The sequence below is a fragment of the Haemaphysalis longicornis genome, unplaced genomic scaffold, assembly GCF_048455015.1.
Source record: "Haemaphysalis longicornis isolate Haplotype H1 unplaced genomic scaffold, Haemaphysalis longicornis Haplotype H1 scaffold_2, whole genome shotgun sequence".
In the NCBI taxonomy this organism is placed as follows: Eukaryota; Metazoa; Arthropoda; class Arachnida; order Ixodida; family Ixodidae; genus Haemaphysalis; species Haemaphysalis longicornis.
The window spans coordinates 217813006-217827369 of NW_027526295.1; the positions used below are offsets into that span (position 1 = coordinate 217813006).

The 14364-nt window shown below is 45.5% G+C and overlaps 1 protein-coding gene and 1 long non-coding RNA gene across 4 annotated transcripts in view; one reads left to right on the plus strand and one right to left on the minus strand.

Moving 5' to 3' along the window:
- The first annotated feature begins 115 nt into the window (after nt 1-115).
- Nucleotides 116-2152, plus strand: LOC144169912 (uncharacterized). Its single transcript, XR_013322542.1, has 2 exons — nt 116-734; nt 1856-2152. It is a non-coding gene; the product is annotated as an uncharacterized LOC144169912 (long non-coding RNA).
- A 5678-nt stretch (nt 2153-7830) lies between these two features.
- The window catches only part of LOC144169907 (uncharacterized), a 179404-nt gene continuing 172870 nt past the window's right edge, over nt 7831-14364 (minus strand). Inside the window, exons 5-6 of one of the 3 annotated variants that reach the window (XM_077699353.1) lie at nt 11530-11763; nt 7831-9375 (exon numbers count right to left, since the gene is read on the minus strand). In XM_077699353.1, coding sequence (XP_077555479.1) covers nt 11540-11763 — 224 coding nt within the window. In that variant the 3' untranslated portion in view covers nt 7831-9375; nt 11530-11539. Of the gene's footprint in view, nt 11764-13901; nt 14183-14364 lie in introns of those variants that run through there. The other 2 variants (XM_077699351.1, XM_077699350.1) reach the window with 2 other exon arrangements.

Here is a 14364-nt window from a genome sequence, read left to right on the forward strand (position 1 = left end):
TCAAATTATAAAGTGCTTAAAGTGGCGGTTGTCTTATGGTCTTTACACTCACAGGTGGCTAACGGCGCCAAACGGCGCTGCGTTCGCATTTATTTGTGTCTGCTTGCAAATACGATGGCCAGCGTTGGTTGTAGCTGGTTGTAGTGAATCGGAGCCAGCGCGTAACTTCTATATTTTATGACAGACTTTTGTTACGTTTACGCAATGTCTCTCTGAACATGAACCATCCTTCGTAATCGAAGTACCATAAAGCAATCATGTACAGCCGTTTAGAGTTCCAGTTGCTTTTGGCTGCTCCTTCGAAACTTGTGCCAACGAACGCTGAAACTTGTGGTTCTTATTCTAAATTGCTCTGTTTTTCGTGAATGTAATATTCACAGCTTTATTTCGATTGTGGATAGCGTGTGTGTCGTTGCCGAACGTCGTCGTGCGTGTGTGATCTGCTTTAGCGGCTAAAGCAATGCATATATATACTCCGCGCGCCCTCGCGTTGTCTCATGAAACTCGATTACTTTCTCTTTTTCAGGCTTGGCGTCACAACGAGACCCAAGAGACTGTCACAGAACAACGCCTTTTGCAAGACTAATGCTCGTCAAAGTGCCACCCTATGAAGAAATGCGATCGCGGCTAGCATGACTGCTCTGCACAGCAGCTGAGAAATGTTTAAAATGTGGCTGTGTAGTGTGAAATCGTACTGAAATCACTTAGCAGAAGGACAGTGTGCCTTGTTGATGGTGGTGATGTTTTACAAATGTGCACTTTGATTTTGCACGCTGTGTTCATTACGTAGTGCGCAATGTTTTTCACCAATGCCTTCCTTGCACTCAGATTTCACATGTTTCTTGGTCTTGTTTGAAACCAAACTTGCACAATTTGTTTTGTAATACCACGCATATGTGCATAGCCATAGTTAATCTATGTCCCCCCCCCCCAACTTTTTTTTTGGCAGTCGCTCTTTGCACAAACATTTGCTGTTCGTGCAAAGAGCCACAATACCATGTACTATTGTGATAAATTGAAATACGAACAATGGAGCGCGCGGCTTTCAGTACATGCCGCGCATCCTGGCGACGAGCCGTGTATGCGCAGTAGGAACAAGTTACGAAAGTTCGTGACCAACCATAATAGGAAAAGACCATCGTGTTTCTATCATCCGTTGGGCGCTCAGCACGAATAAAAAATGGAAGAATATAGCTGTGTGCACCGTTTTCGCTCATCGCAGCAACAAAGATAGATAACGCTTGCATGAGTGGGTGCTGAACGCGGTGGGAAGACAAACCAAAACGCTCACGCGCCAAACGACGGTGCTTCCATATCAACGTGAGACACAAACTCTCGTAACTTGTTCGCACTGCGCATACACGGCCAGTCGCCCGGATGCGCAGCATGTACTGAAAGCCACGCGCTCCGTTGCTTGTATTACGATCGATCACGACAGTACATATCATGTCAAGCAGCTCTTGCATGCTACTTAACGTTTATATTTTCTTTTGCAGTGTAACGTCTATAAGACCAGCATTTGGTATATGCTTGTGTAACATTGTGTTGTGTCTCAACGTGATGCCCCTAGCAACCCTTCTCTGCAGCTGAAAGATATCCCCTGATTCTGAGAAAGCCGTAAAAGCAATGGCTTGTCAAAAATGTTCCACCGATGAAAAATCTGAAACACTGCCATGAAGAGCCAGGTTTCCCTCTTCATCATTCAGGGCTTAATTAGCTCTCACCCCTAGAAGTAATTTGTCCCTTGCCAAGCAAGCTTGTTCTGTCTCAAGCCTTTAGCAGCTCCTAAAGAGTACTTGCCACATGCCTTGCTCTAATCGTTTGTCATTATTTTTCCTCCCCCTACTTTTGAAAGTGTGGCCACGGCAGAGCTCGCAGTTGCCACCGATGGAGCCTGAGCCCGGCGGAGGCCGTCCCGTCACGGCGCCGTGCCCCTACTGCTTCGCTCACCTGAGTGTCAAGTCCCTGTCGAGGCACAAGAAGAACATGCACAGCAGCCAGAAGAAGGTGCACAAGTGCTCCATGTGCGACGCCAAACTGACGCGGCTCGACAACCTCCGGCGACACATGATGCTGCGGCACCGATTTCAGAAGACCCACTGACGCCCCAGGCAGCGGTCACTTCGTCTAACTTGGAGGTTGTGTGTGGGTTGTGGGGTGGGTGGGGGGGTGGGGGGGGGCTTGTTTTGAAGCAAGCTTGAGGATACTTGCCAGAGTTCCGCACCGGAATTAGCCACCAAATCTAAGTCATCTATAGACCAGCTGCACCAGTTTCTGTGGCTTGCACTGGTTAGAGGCAGACAAGAAAGGAGGAAGCGGTGCCATTTTAAGTGGAACACAACCTCCTCCCTGTGCTGTCTCATTTAGAACTACTTTGGGATTGCCGAAGAGCAGGGCAACCAACTTCAGATTTTTGTATAGCTCACTGTGCTGTGTTCAAGTAGTGGAGCTAACCAACTCCCTCTGCCATTAGCCACAACTCCGAACTCTTTTGAAGTGCAAGAGGAGGTCTTTTGTCAGTGTGGTTTTAGGAAAAAAGCACTATCTGTACAGGGTGCACCAGCTCTTAACTTCCATTGAGGCTGTGTCGTGAATTGTGGTGCACGCTTTTGTTTGGGGCTCCTTCACCGGGTCAGCCCAACTGTTTTTTCTGCATGGTTCATATGCACAGCATGGGGAAACCTGGTTTAGATGCACGTAAGCTTGTATCTTTGCTGCACCTTGCCTGCATTCAACAGGCAGCATTAGCCAACACACACCTTAAGTACACTTGATTGCTCGGTCATGGTATGTAGATTAGTACTATGTCTGATGCGCACAACAGGGTCTCTACATGGTGAAGTTGCATGGGACATAACAGTAAAGGCACTGCTTAGGCACACAGACCACAAAAATGTTCCGTCGAAATGGGAAAATTCGGTCTATACCAACTGCCAATAGCTGTGTACCTGTGACCAGTAAGAGGAGTCCATCTGGCAGCCTGGTATTTTTTTATGCCAAGATGCACTTCAGCTACACATACCTCCTGTATCAATGCAACACAATAGCCTCACCAGCCAGGGCACAAACTGCATAGTAGCGATTGGCACAAACAACTGTTCAATTTAATTGTAGCATCAGTGAAAATAGAACTGTTAGCTAGTGCGGCATTAATTTATTTAAACATGAAATGTTTACTGGAACCCCTCTTTTTAAGGATTTTGTGCTACCATGCAGGCAGGGACGTCTACAACAAAGAAATTTAAGACCACACGTGTGCTGCAAACCTTAGCATCAGCTGTCCCTACTACTGACAAATCTCTGGTTGATTGAAAGAGAGGAGAAAGAGGACGTATTGTGATTGAAATTGACAAGGGACCACTGCTGTCTCACAGATAGTATGTGTTCAGGAAATGTTCCTGAAAAAGATGTTGGGTGAAAATCAGAAGTGACTGACTGCAGGTATTTAACGAGCCATTTTGTCGAGCTTTGGCCAGGGTACATTTGAGGGACGATTGCACAAGGATGCTTGACTGGCTGCCAATATTTTTTGGTGGGAGGGGCTTTCGGAAACAACATAGCACTGAGTTGTTACTTAGGACAGAGCAGGGATGGTGCCACACATTGCAGAAAGCTCGGTGGATAGTTTCCAACAGCTTTGCCACTCTACATGCATGGAGTGTAGCATTTTGCAATGATAACGACAAGGCAAGATGTCCCAGGCTTTTGTGCTGCTTTGCGACGCTCCATGCTGAAAACCTGTAAAGGGTGCTTTGTTGCAAGCATGTACATAATGAGGGAAAGCCAACTTCACAGTGTAGTTGAATCAGAACAAGGCGAAAGTTTTATGAAATTCCTTCAGAAGTGGTGCCAGTGTTTTGGTTCGTGAATGGAACACACCAATAACACGTACCTTTTCATGGTACCAGCCAATAAGTTGAGTGTAAGTCGAAAGAGTTGTACAAGAAAACAGAAAGTCATTGCAAAAGCTTGCCACTTGCCGCTGAAACGTTTCATCTGTGGCTGTGTGCATCAGGGGTGGTCCGAATGTGAACATCAGTGATAGTAAGACACAGAACAAAAATGTACGTTGAAACCCAGCCTACAAAATGATCCGTAAGACCCTTGTCAAGTTTCAGTTAAATCGCCGCTTTGCAAAGCCCTGAGAACAGCAGACCATCTACCACTATTGCCACCAATCGCATTGCACTCCATGCAGCCGTAGCAAAGACAAGTATGCTTGTCAAAATTGTGGCACTGGACTGAGGCCACTACCTTTTCCAAAGTTTCGTTTCTTCCTTTGCACACCACCTTCAGAGTTTTATCGTTCTCTCTCATGTACTGCTGTAGCAGCACCCTCATGTACTTCACCAAACTTTTTGTGCACTGTTTATCACCCCCTCGAATCACCGCACAGAACTAGAAGGTGCTCAGCCATCAACGTGTGCCTTGTTCAAGATGCCTCCACCCATGCTGAACACTGTTGTCTATTAATTATCTGGACACACACATTCTTCAACTCCTACCTGAGCACTGTGATCTGGCTGCCTCTTTGGCAGTGAGGCGAAATTTAACTCGAAAACATGGTGATCGAACAAATGCATGTTCACAAACAGGTGTTATATACCTGCCCTTGGATTTCTCACTTGTTTAGGCTGTCATATCAACACCAGCAGCTGTGTTCACTGAGCTGATTGTGTACGAAGACCATTGCAGGCTGTCAGGAACATGCATGGGTGTAGTCTTCTGGGAGCTGTCTTGTGTAGGGGCCATTGAAGTCAACAGAACAAGGAGATACTGCACGTCTTGACTGTTTGGTCCTTGCAAGCACGACCGAAGCACACTGTTGGGAGCAACCTGAGTGCGCAAGCAAGCTGGCAGAATATTAAATCCTGAAAATGCAGGCTTCTTGCTTTTACAACATCCTAAATCGGCCCAAATTAACCCAGCATTGCAGCACAATTTTGCTTGCACTCATCTGTAGCTCTATCAGTAATACACACACAGCTTTTGGGGCATGAAATGTCATCATGTTGGTGGCAAATGCTGTACACTGCCTGCGGCAGAGTTCACCCGTCCATCTATAATTAGAAGTCGTTACACCCGCCCTTTGCATTCACAGCGAGAACCACCTGCTTACAGTGCCAGCACTTCATACGAGCTCATCTCAACCACCATGTTCACGGAAAGAGCGCCCACTGGCAGCCAGTTCTGACGCTGCCAATACTCGAGGTGCTTTCAATAAAACAACAGCCAAACCTTTGTCTTACACGCATGCACTACGCATGCACAGAGAACGTTTTCGGCATATGTAAGTTCATACGTTTGTATGGCCTCATGGAATGTCGCTTGTCATTCAGGTGGTACAGACAGAGTTGGTAAAGGTACCTGGTTTTCATGGTCTATTTATTTATTGTAATTTATCCGACATGCCCGGCTGTGACACTCCATAACCCACCTGAAATAGATAAAAGCGTCTTAATTGTGCAAGGTAGTTTTCCAGTGCTACTTGACGTGTCTCGCGTACTGTTGTAGCAAGCCTTTCCTTCAAACCTGTGGTTGTTGCAACTGAAGTTGTCATGCCTTTTCCCTCCTCACCATTTTCTTTGCCAGTTGTGCACTTAATTAAAGGTGTCTCGAGCTTGTCTATTTTATTTATTTGAAGATTTATAATAAATATAGACTTCAGTAACAATGCCTTTTGTGTTTTTGACCGTTCTCAGCGGACGTTCAACAAAAGGTGGACATTGGGCGAAGGTGCTTGCCGTGCTCGCTGCAACCGGTTAGTGCATGTGTGAGCAATTTACATACTTGATTGGGGCACGGTACTATGTGGCAACTGACGCTGTCTTAAAATTGTGTCCTTCTGCACTTGAAGACGGCTCGTTAAGTGAAGTAATGCACCACACAGCAGTGCTAGTGCACCATATGTGTCGCTTCGCAACATTACAGCACACTTTGTGTTCAAATGCATGAGGCACTGAACAAACAGGTCACTTGCAGCTGTTGCCGTCACAGACCCACTGCCATAGACTCTTGTTAGGGTGAGTTTAAAGTGATGGGGAAAGAATGCCCACTGCACAAGACAGCTGTACAAGTTTTCGTAGTAGGCATTGAAAGCTGATTACCATTCAGAAATACGAGAATGATGTGACAGTCATGTGCGCAGAGCCAGGTCAGTCTGAAATGAGGAAATATCGATGAAATGACGGAATATCTCATTCGACCAATTCGAACTGGATGCACTGTGCACCTGACATGAGAAAACTGACTTCTCTCAAGGTTCAACTTTTTCCCACATTTATTCACCGCGAAAGACGGAGTGGCAGGTGCTTCAATTGCATAGGCCGCTCAAAGTGAACGCAGCAAAAATAAAGATCAGTCAAGCAGCTAGAGTGGAGCTAGAGTTATTAATGCACCCAGGTGCAATGGCCCGCTGAAACAGGCATTGACCCCGACTTTTTCTTGCACTGGACGGTTCTCAAAATCAGATATAGCCCCAACTTGACTTTTTACTGTCCACCAACAAAAACATTTCATTCCATTTCCCAGGCTAGCGATTTTTGTTTCCATCTGTGGCAATCCACACCTAGGAACACAGAGTAAAGGTCTGTTGATTTTGATGTAGGCTCAATTCCCAGCCTCCTCGATTTGGCCTGCACTTTCTGAACCAGTTTTTGATAGTTCAACGCCAGCGCAGCTGTCGTACTGAACTGACCTCATGCACCCTCCTCCTCGCTGTCTCTCCCATGTCCTTCCTTTGTTGATGGGGGGAATAGAGCACAGAGCAAGAAATATAGGACGCGAAACGGCCCATAGCGGCAACTGTGGGCGAGCGACCAGATAATGTCGCAATGAATACCAAGGCGGACTGCAAAGCTTCGTAACTGCAGTGGTGAAGGAGAGGGTAGCGGCACCTGTTGGACGAAATGATAGCGGCCGCAGTTCATTCCGTAGCTGCACAGTGAAACGCCAATTGTGGCAGCCGCGCAGTTTCTTCACCTGCAGCAGATGCCGCTAGCTTAACCTATGACAAGCACTTGTGACATTATCTGGCCACGCTAGGAAGCTTTGTTTCCCCTCCGGTCTTACTCTTGCTCCGTGGAATAGAGACAAGAGCATAAACTCATTCCGCACCAGCCACCTTCACCACAGGCAAACCAAGGAACTAATTTCAGGTCCTGTGCACAGTAGTGACAAATCAAAGAGGCAAGTCACTGCCTGAACCAGTTTGGAGAGCGCAGCCATATCGAGGGCACCTTTGTGTACTTCTGCCTCCACAACCACATCCATCACAATTTGGCTGCCTCATGAAGGCCTGACACATGACTTCTGACACATGAAGGCCTGACACATGACACGACTTTGGCACATGAAGGCCTGACACACCTTGTCAGTTTGAATTCTTATCTATTGATGGACTGTAACTTGGCTTGAAATGCCCTGACAGACTCATGATCCGTGGAACCTTGTGCATGACACACAGTACGTGAAACTCGAAGCATGTTGGAACATCAGGTAACATTTACAGGTGTGAAATTTTCAGTCATGTTAAAGATGGAAGCAGCACTAAGTAAGCTACTGTTCACTGAATCAGACATGTTAGCCATGCTTAATAAACACTTTTGGACTCTTCCAGCTACTTTCTGCTGCCATTGAAGACATGAAGAAAAACAAGAGTATACACATTACCTCAAAAGGAGCTATAAATAGGACATGACCGTTTCAAGACAACACTATAAGAATTTAACAGTGCGAAGAGTTCCTCAGTTATTCCTATGACCAGCAATTTAAGCATGTTGTCTAATAATAGTACGCTGAAATTTCACTTAAACAGTCAATAACTTTGAGAAAATTTTGAAAAAAAAGTTGTTTAATGAACAAATGGCACATCTACAAACAAAGAAGACACTGCCAGCAACAGGAAAAAGAGGGTTGTAGGCAAAACATGTAGGCATCAAGCAGCGCTTGCATTAAAAATGCATTTGCAGTCGTGTTTTAGACACTATGTATTGGGGCATTATTTGTGCTGTACATGTAGTAAACACAATGGAAATGCACTCTGAAGAACACTTAAACTGTTCAAACCGCGCCAAAACACGGAAGTAGATAAAGCGAGGACACGGGGCATGCCGTCCTGTTCCCCCTTTTTCTAAACCGCCAAATTGCCGCTGTTTGAACAGTGCGAACCAGTACCAACTTTCCCAATCTGCAGTCCACCTACAGCAGACTCGTAGCAAGACAGGCTCGGTAAACATGAGTTCACAACAGACCCCCACTAGCTTCTTTGCAACAGGCACAGCGCAAAAACACCCATTTTAAAGCAATCCTGAAATCATCAGGCCATGTGGTCAAAGACGTCTGAGTTGAATGTTGCCTTTTAGCAAACAGCAGGAAGCTCAAAATTACTCCGCAAAGTTTGCCGCCCCTTTCCTGCACTTATGTCAAGACCCCACTGTCTTTCGTGCAGCATTTATGCAACACCAAGCATCCTGCTTGCCTCACCAGCTCTTCGTCAGAATTTACTCCTGCGCATGCAAGAACGTCTGGTTGAGCAGTAATGTTCTAAAGCATTTAGTGGAACCAACTTTCTACCATTTCCTCGTTGTGCTCCTCCACAAAAGCAGAAGTACTGAATTACACAAAAAATCTTATGAAAATAGGAACTGCTTTCGTATTTCCCTCTGCCTGCCCACTGCCTATTTTGGACATCCCACTGATGGATGCAATTGATTGTTACAGCCATATTGAGCAGAACTGCAGCAAAGCACAGGAATGCTAAAATTGAACCCATGAGCTCAGCGTACCAAACGTTGCTGTCTGTATACTAGGAGTGTGTGAATATTCTAATCTTTCAAATATTGAAGAAAATAACAAGACAGCCAATTCTGCTTGAACCAAATAGCACCTCTATTCGAAAATTTCCAATATTTTCGAAGCATTTCGTAGTTCAAAGACGCAAGTGGCCAGTTGCTTCAATAAACTCAGATACACAAAATTGTGTGTTGTTGAAGACAAGAAATTCCCCGCTAAAACACATGCAAAATATGCTCTTTTCACATGAGCTAGAACCATAGTTGGGCACTGGATGTACTGCGCTTCGAGCACTTGCGATCGATCGCTGCAAACATGCAGCGACTTTTCTCACTGGCGGCAACGGCATTCCCGCATTGCACCGGTGACGTGTGGCTAAACAGCCAGAGGAAGGTGCTTTTTGGCAGTGACCATTATTTCCCTGTCATTCAGCCAACTCCACCTTTGCGCTTCTTTTTTGGCAATCTGATAGCGTGGTTGGTAAAGCATAGCCACCACCTGCTGTGGTGGCACAGTGGCTAAGGCGTTGTGCTGCTGAGCCCAAAGATGCGGGTTCGATTCCCGTCCGCGGTGGCCGCTTCTCTGATGGAGGCAAAAAGCGAAAACACCTGTGTGTTGGAGATTTCGGCGCACGTTAAAGATCCCCAGGTGGTAAAAATTAATCCAGAGCCCTCTATTACGGCATGCCTCATCAGCTGTGTAGCGTCAGCACGTTAAACATCATAATCAATCAATCAAAGCATAGTCACCAGTTTTTAATCAAATGATATGCAAAGCTTTACCTTTTTTTAGCCAGTAAATTCTTTTTTTCTATAATAGGACATCAGAGATACAGTAATCGTGTCTGGCTTTGTGTAGTGAAAAAGGTATGTGAGCAGATGGCTGGTGACAGCACTGGAGCATAGCACAAGTGTGTTGGAATTCAACCCAAGTGCTCAGCATACCATGCATTCGTTTCAGTTAACGTTAACGCCACAAGCAGGCTGCAAAAACCTTGGCCACACTAATTGCAGGAGGAGGCATCGTTGCGTACACTAGAGATGTTGCCTCCGTAACTTTTCATCACCGAGTTTAACCAGTCTATCTGGAACTTATTAAGGCGGACTTCTGGGCAAGTTGGTATTCCATTGCAAAACCGTTCGAAGCGCAAAACATAAACGAGGGACGACGAGAGAGCACAGGGACACGCACTACTTCCAACTAAGATTTATTAGGAAAAGAAAGCATATATATACACAGAAATCGTGCGCACACCGGCATATTCTTGAGGTCACGCCGCACACACCCAAGGCACTGCGGGAGCACAAATGGAATGTAGAGCGTGGAAACACGGGGCACCTTAGTGCGCACTGCCGAGATTGTAAAAAATGTAAAAAATGTAAACCTGCCTTCAATCAGACTATAACAATAGCAAGACATCACAACCAGATAACCAGGGGACTTATCGAAGCTTTTGAAATGGCCCGCCTCGGAGGGGATGCATGCGTGAGCAAGCCCTCTCTGACTCTATCACAAAAGGAACTTTCGTATCTGGACATACGAATCTGAATGCGCGTGTTGCACAAGCTGCTGTCGAACAAATATATTTTTCGTTTTTTTTCGTTTTTTCGTTATTTTGTTTTATCGTTATTTCGATTTTATCATGCGTGTCATGGGTGTGTGCGGCGTAACCTCAAGAATGTGCCGGTGTGCGCACGATTTCTGTGTATATATATGCTTTCTTTTCCTAATAAATCTTAGTTGGAAGTAGCGCGTGTCCCTGTGCTCTCTCGTCGTCCCTCGTTTATGTTTTGCGCTTCGAACGGCTTTGTAACTGGAACTTGTTCACTGACATGTGAAAAATCAGGCTTGTCACCATTATAACCAAGCACAACTCTAGATTCCATAGTGTTACAAACAGCTCCAAGGGGAGGAATGGAAATGTGTTCTCTTTGATATGCAACAACTCCATTAATACTGATCACACTCACAAAATTCTTGCAGGAGGTGATTACTGGAACTGTGCTTTGCAGGAGAGACTTTTGATGAGACAGACAGATCTCCTCAGTTCCTTCAAGTCTGGCACAGCCAGAGTGCACTGTATTTGACATTCTGTTACAGTCTTTACTGAATGCAATCAATGGTCAAAGACACGGAATAACCTGCAGTAAGCACGAGCATTGCAGAAGCTCCATTATAGCCCTCCTTCAATTTTAGCAATCTTCACTGGCAAAATCCATTTACATAAATATTTCATTGTACGTTTCAACTCATCGTAACCTACCTATATAATCTGCCAGAACCTTGCCAGATCCAACGATCTGCTGGCCCCTTAAGATGCAATCACCTCAATTTGTTACCCTTGGGCCAGCTGTCAGTGCATTTGAGTTACTTCACGTTTCAACACTTTCCTGTACGAAAACCTTTATGAAAGCTAAACAGGGCTGCTGTAAAGAAACAGGAACAGAGTGGAACTTGAGCTTGTCTCTGGAATGCATTAACTTTTCGCACATGTACATTAAACTGAGGTTGCTCCATTTACTCAACACTTTCACCACAACTATGCCTCGCACAGAACCAGCAGCGCTATGTAGGGGCAGAGTTTCAAAGCGTGTCATCAACATAACACGAAGCTAGTGCAGCACTTAATCCCCACACAACTTCTGTCTATCCCCTTTCCCGCCATCCCTTGTAGGAGAAGGGCAAGAAAAAAGTAAAACCTCTTAGAAAGATGCACCGGCTCTACCGCAAGCGTACCTCAGTCGCCCTAGGTGAGCATGCCGTGCACATTCATGCGGTGCTCGCGCACGTAGTCCTTCCTGGTGAACTGCTTGGGGCACACCCCGCACGGGTAGCGCTGCCGGTTGTTCTCCAGGTGGCGCTGCATGTGCCGCCTCAGGCTGCTGCTGTTGTAGAATGTGCGCTGGCACATGCGGCACCGGGGCGTCATGCCTCGGCTCGCCGGCCCGCCGCCAGTCGGTCCCGGGTCACCTGCAAAAGGTTGCCCAGTATTGCCACACAGCAGACGACCACTTGAACAGGCAATGGACTCTAGCGCAACAACACGCGAATGGGAGCAACTCCTTGGCGAAACATTCGTTAAGATGGAAGCATTATTGGTTGGCACAAGAGTGTTTTGGGTTGGGGAAAATGTGTTACGACCACCCTGTGGCAGTTTTCAGAGTTTTTGTCTGTTTCCAAAAGCGCATGCCTTGACCCACGTCGTAGCGTGTGCACAAAGCACGTAAGAGCTTCATGCTATTCCTTCCAGAGTTTTTAAATGTTTCTATTTGGAACCGTACAGTAGTTTCTAACCAGGCAGGCTTGAAACAGATGCTTTTTAAATGGGTGCGAACTCAGAATAGTGGCTTTCATCCCTTCGTTAAAACATGTAGTTGTGGTTAAATATTTTTGCAAAATCAACTATTGCCCCATTGCACAGCAGCAAAACAGCCACATTATGAAGTATACTTACTATGTGAGAGCTGAAAGGCAGTAATTCAGCACTGTCAAATCAAGCAACAGGACGTTTTAATGAAACGTTCAGAATCAACATAGAACGCGCTAAGCCATGAATGACTATGACTATTGCCAAGACTGACTGGCCATGCCAAAGCCACAGGGAATCAACGTTGACCTTGCTGCATTTCCTACATCCACATTTGTTGTTGTTGCAACCACACCCCACAAGAAAGTGATAAGCAGCGGCGAAAAACTGCAGCCACTTTGTCATTGCCGCTTCTCCATAATGACCCATGTCACAACCCAACTCACAGACCAAGACCTCAGCATTGGTTTGTCAAACAAAGATTAACGATAATTTCAACAATCTGCAGCCTGAAGTGGTGACAGGCAACTTTATTACACAAAAGAATGCAGGCTACATTAGGAATGCGAACCTTTACAGAAGGGAACAAATAACTGCAGTAAGGTGGCCGCAGCTGTGAGATATCACAAGTCCGTGTCAAGGAAGATTGAAAAGCATGCAAGCACAATTATAGGTGATCTGACAGAACGTGATGCAATTTAAATTGAAACAACGACAATTCTGAATAATAAGGAATCCCCCAGACACAGCGGGAAAAATATGCAAATGAATTGTTGAGAGAAAAATAATAATATTACCTCTAGCCTTTTACAAAACAAGCTTTATGAAGCTTGAAGCTGACAAGCTTTAGTATACAACAAGCTTTCCCACATGACAAAATGAAGGTTTAGTTCCTGTGTACATTTCACTAAACGATTTCCTACACAGCCAAAAAAAAGTTAAAACAAAAATAAGACTAGCACGAAAAATGTATGGCACATGAATAATAAACTTATAGAGTTTACTCTCCAAATCCCTTTACGCATCTGAGCATCACCCCAACAATGCCGTTTTAATACACTATGAAGTGAAACAATACCGAAAACTATGGCTTATGATGTCACAACATTGAATTATAGAATGAATGCAAATTACAAAAGTTTCAAACATCTGTAAAACAATCAACATGGTCAGCTAGCAAGCGTCATTTATGTCTAAAGATAAACTTCAGGCAGTAAGCACCTCGCATTCCATTTTTATGGAAGCAGTTAAAATGAATCAATTTAATCTCCTTGCTGTTCAATCCTCCACGTGCCAAAAGAAGCCTGGTTTATACAGGCATGCAATCCTGTCTCACTATGTTTTGGGAAATTTTAGTATGTTCTGCAAGACTAGTGTGACAAAAGCCAACTGGCTAATGTCCAACAAACATCATGCAATTTCTCCTAAAGAAAAAAATATAATTGTTTTTTTTAACCGCAACACAACCAAGAGAGACCATCTAGAGTTTTGAACGTCCCCTCAGGAATATTACTGCAAGAAATTGGCAGCCCTACATGGCATGGGATGCTGTACAACAGTGCAACACACTTCTCACGTTTTGGATAATGTTTCTTGGTAGACAATCATCAATAGAGCATATTTGAGCTAGGCTGCCACCTATTCACCATAATATAAGCACAAACAAATATATCAGCATGAACAAGCTTTCAGGAACCTGTCGCCACTCGGTTTCTCTCAGATTAGCAGTGCATGGGCGTTTACCACCAGTTAGAAAGTCTATATCTCGATAACTTATTCCCATTTTACAACCTGCGCAACGCAGCCACAACTTTCCCTACAGTTCTAGGTACGGTGTGGTGCTTGTGTGAGACATTGCCCGCTGGGCCCCAACCACTGGCCACCCGTCATCGTGCAGGCCGTGCACGTTGATGCGGTGCACTTTGGCGTAGTGCTTTCTGGAGAAGCGCTTGAGGCAAATGTCGCAGCAATACTTTGGGGCGTCATGCGGCGAGTGCAGGGCCATGTGCCTCTTCATGGTTCCTCGGGTGGAGAACACCACTAAACAGACGGGACAACGCCGCCGTTCTTCCGGCGCGCCGTCTGCAATGAGATCGGACAGAGAGACAGTTCTATGCAGCTGCACCAGTGTAGCCCCACCCCGTTGGGTTCCACTGGGAGCCCACTGGGGAGGGATGACAAGGCTGGGTCGGCATGACAACTTCTATTTGTGCCTGCTCCGGCAAAGCACGTGCAAAATTAGGCTTATTCGAAGCACTGAAGTT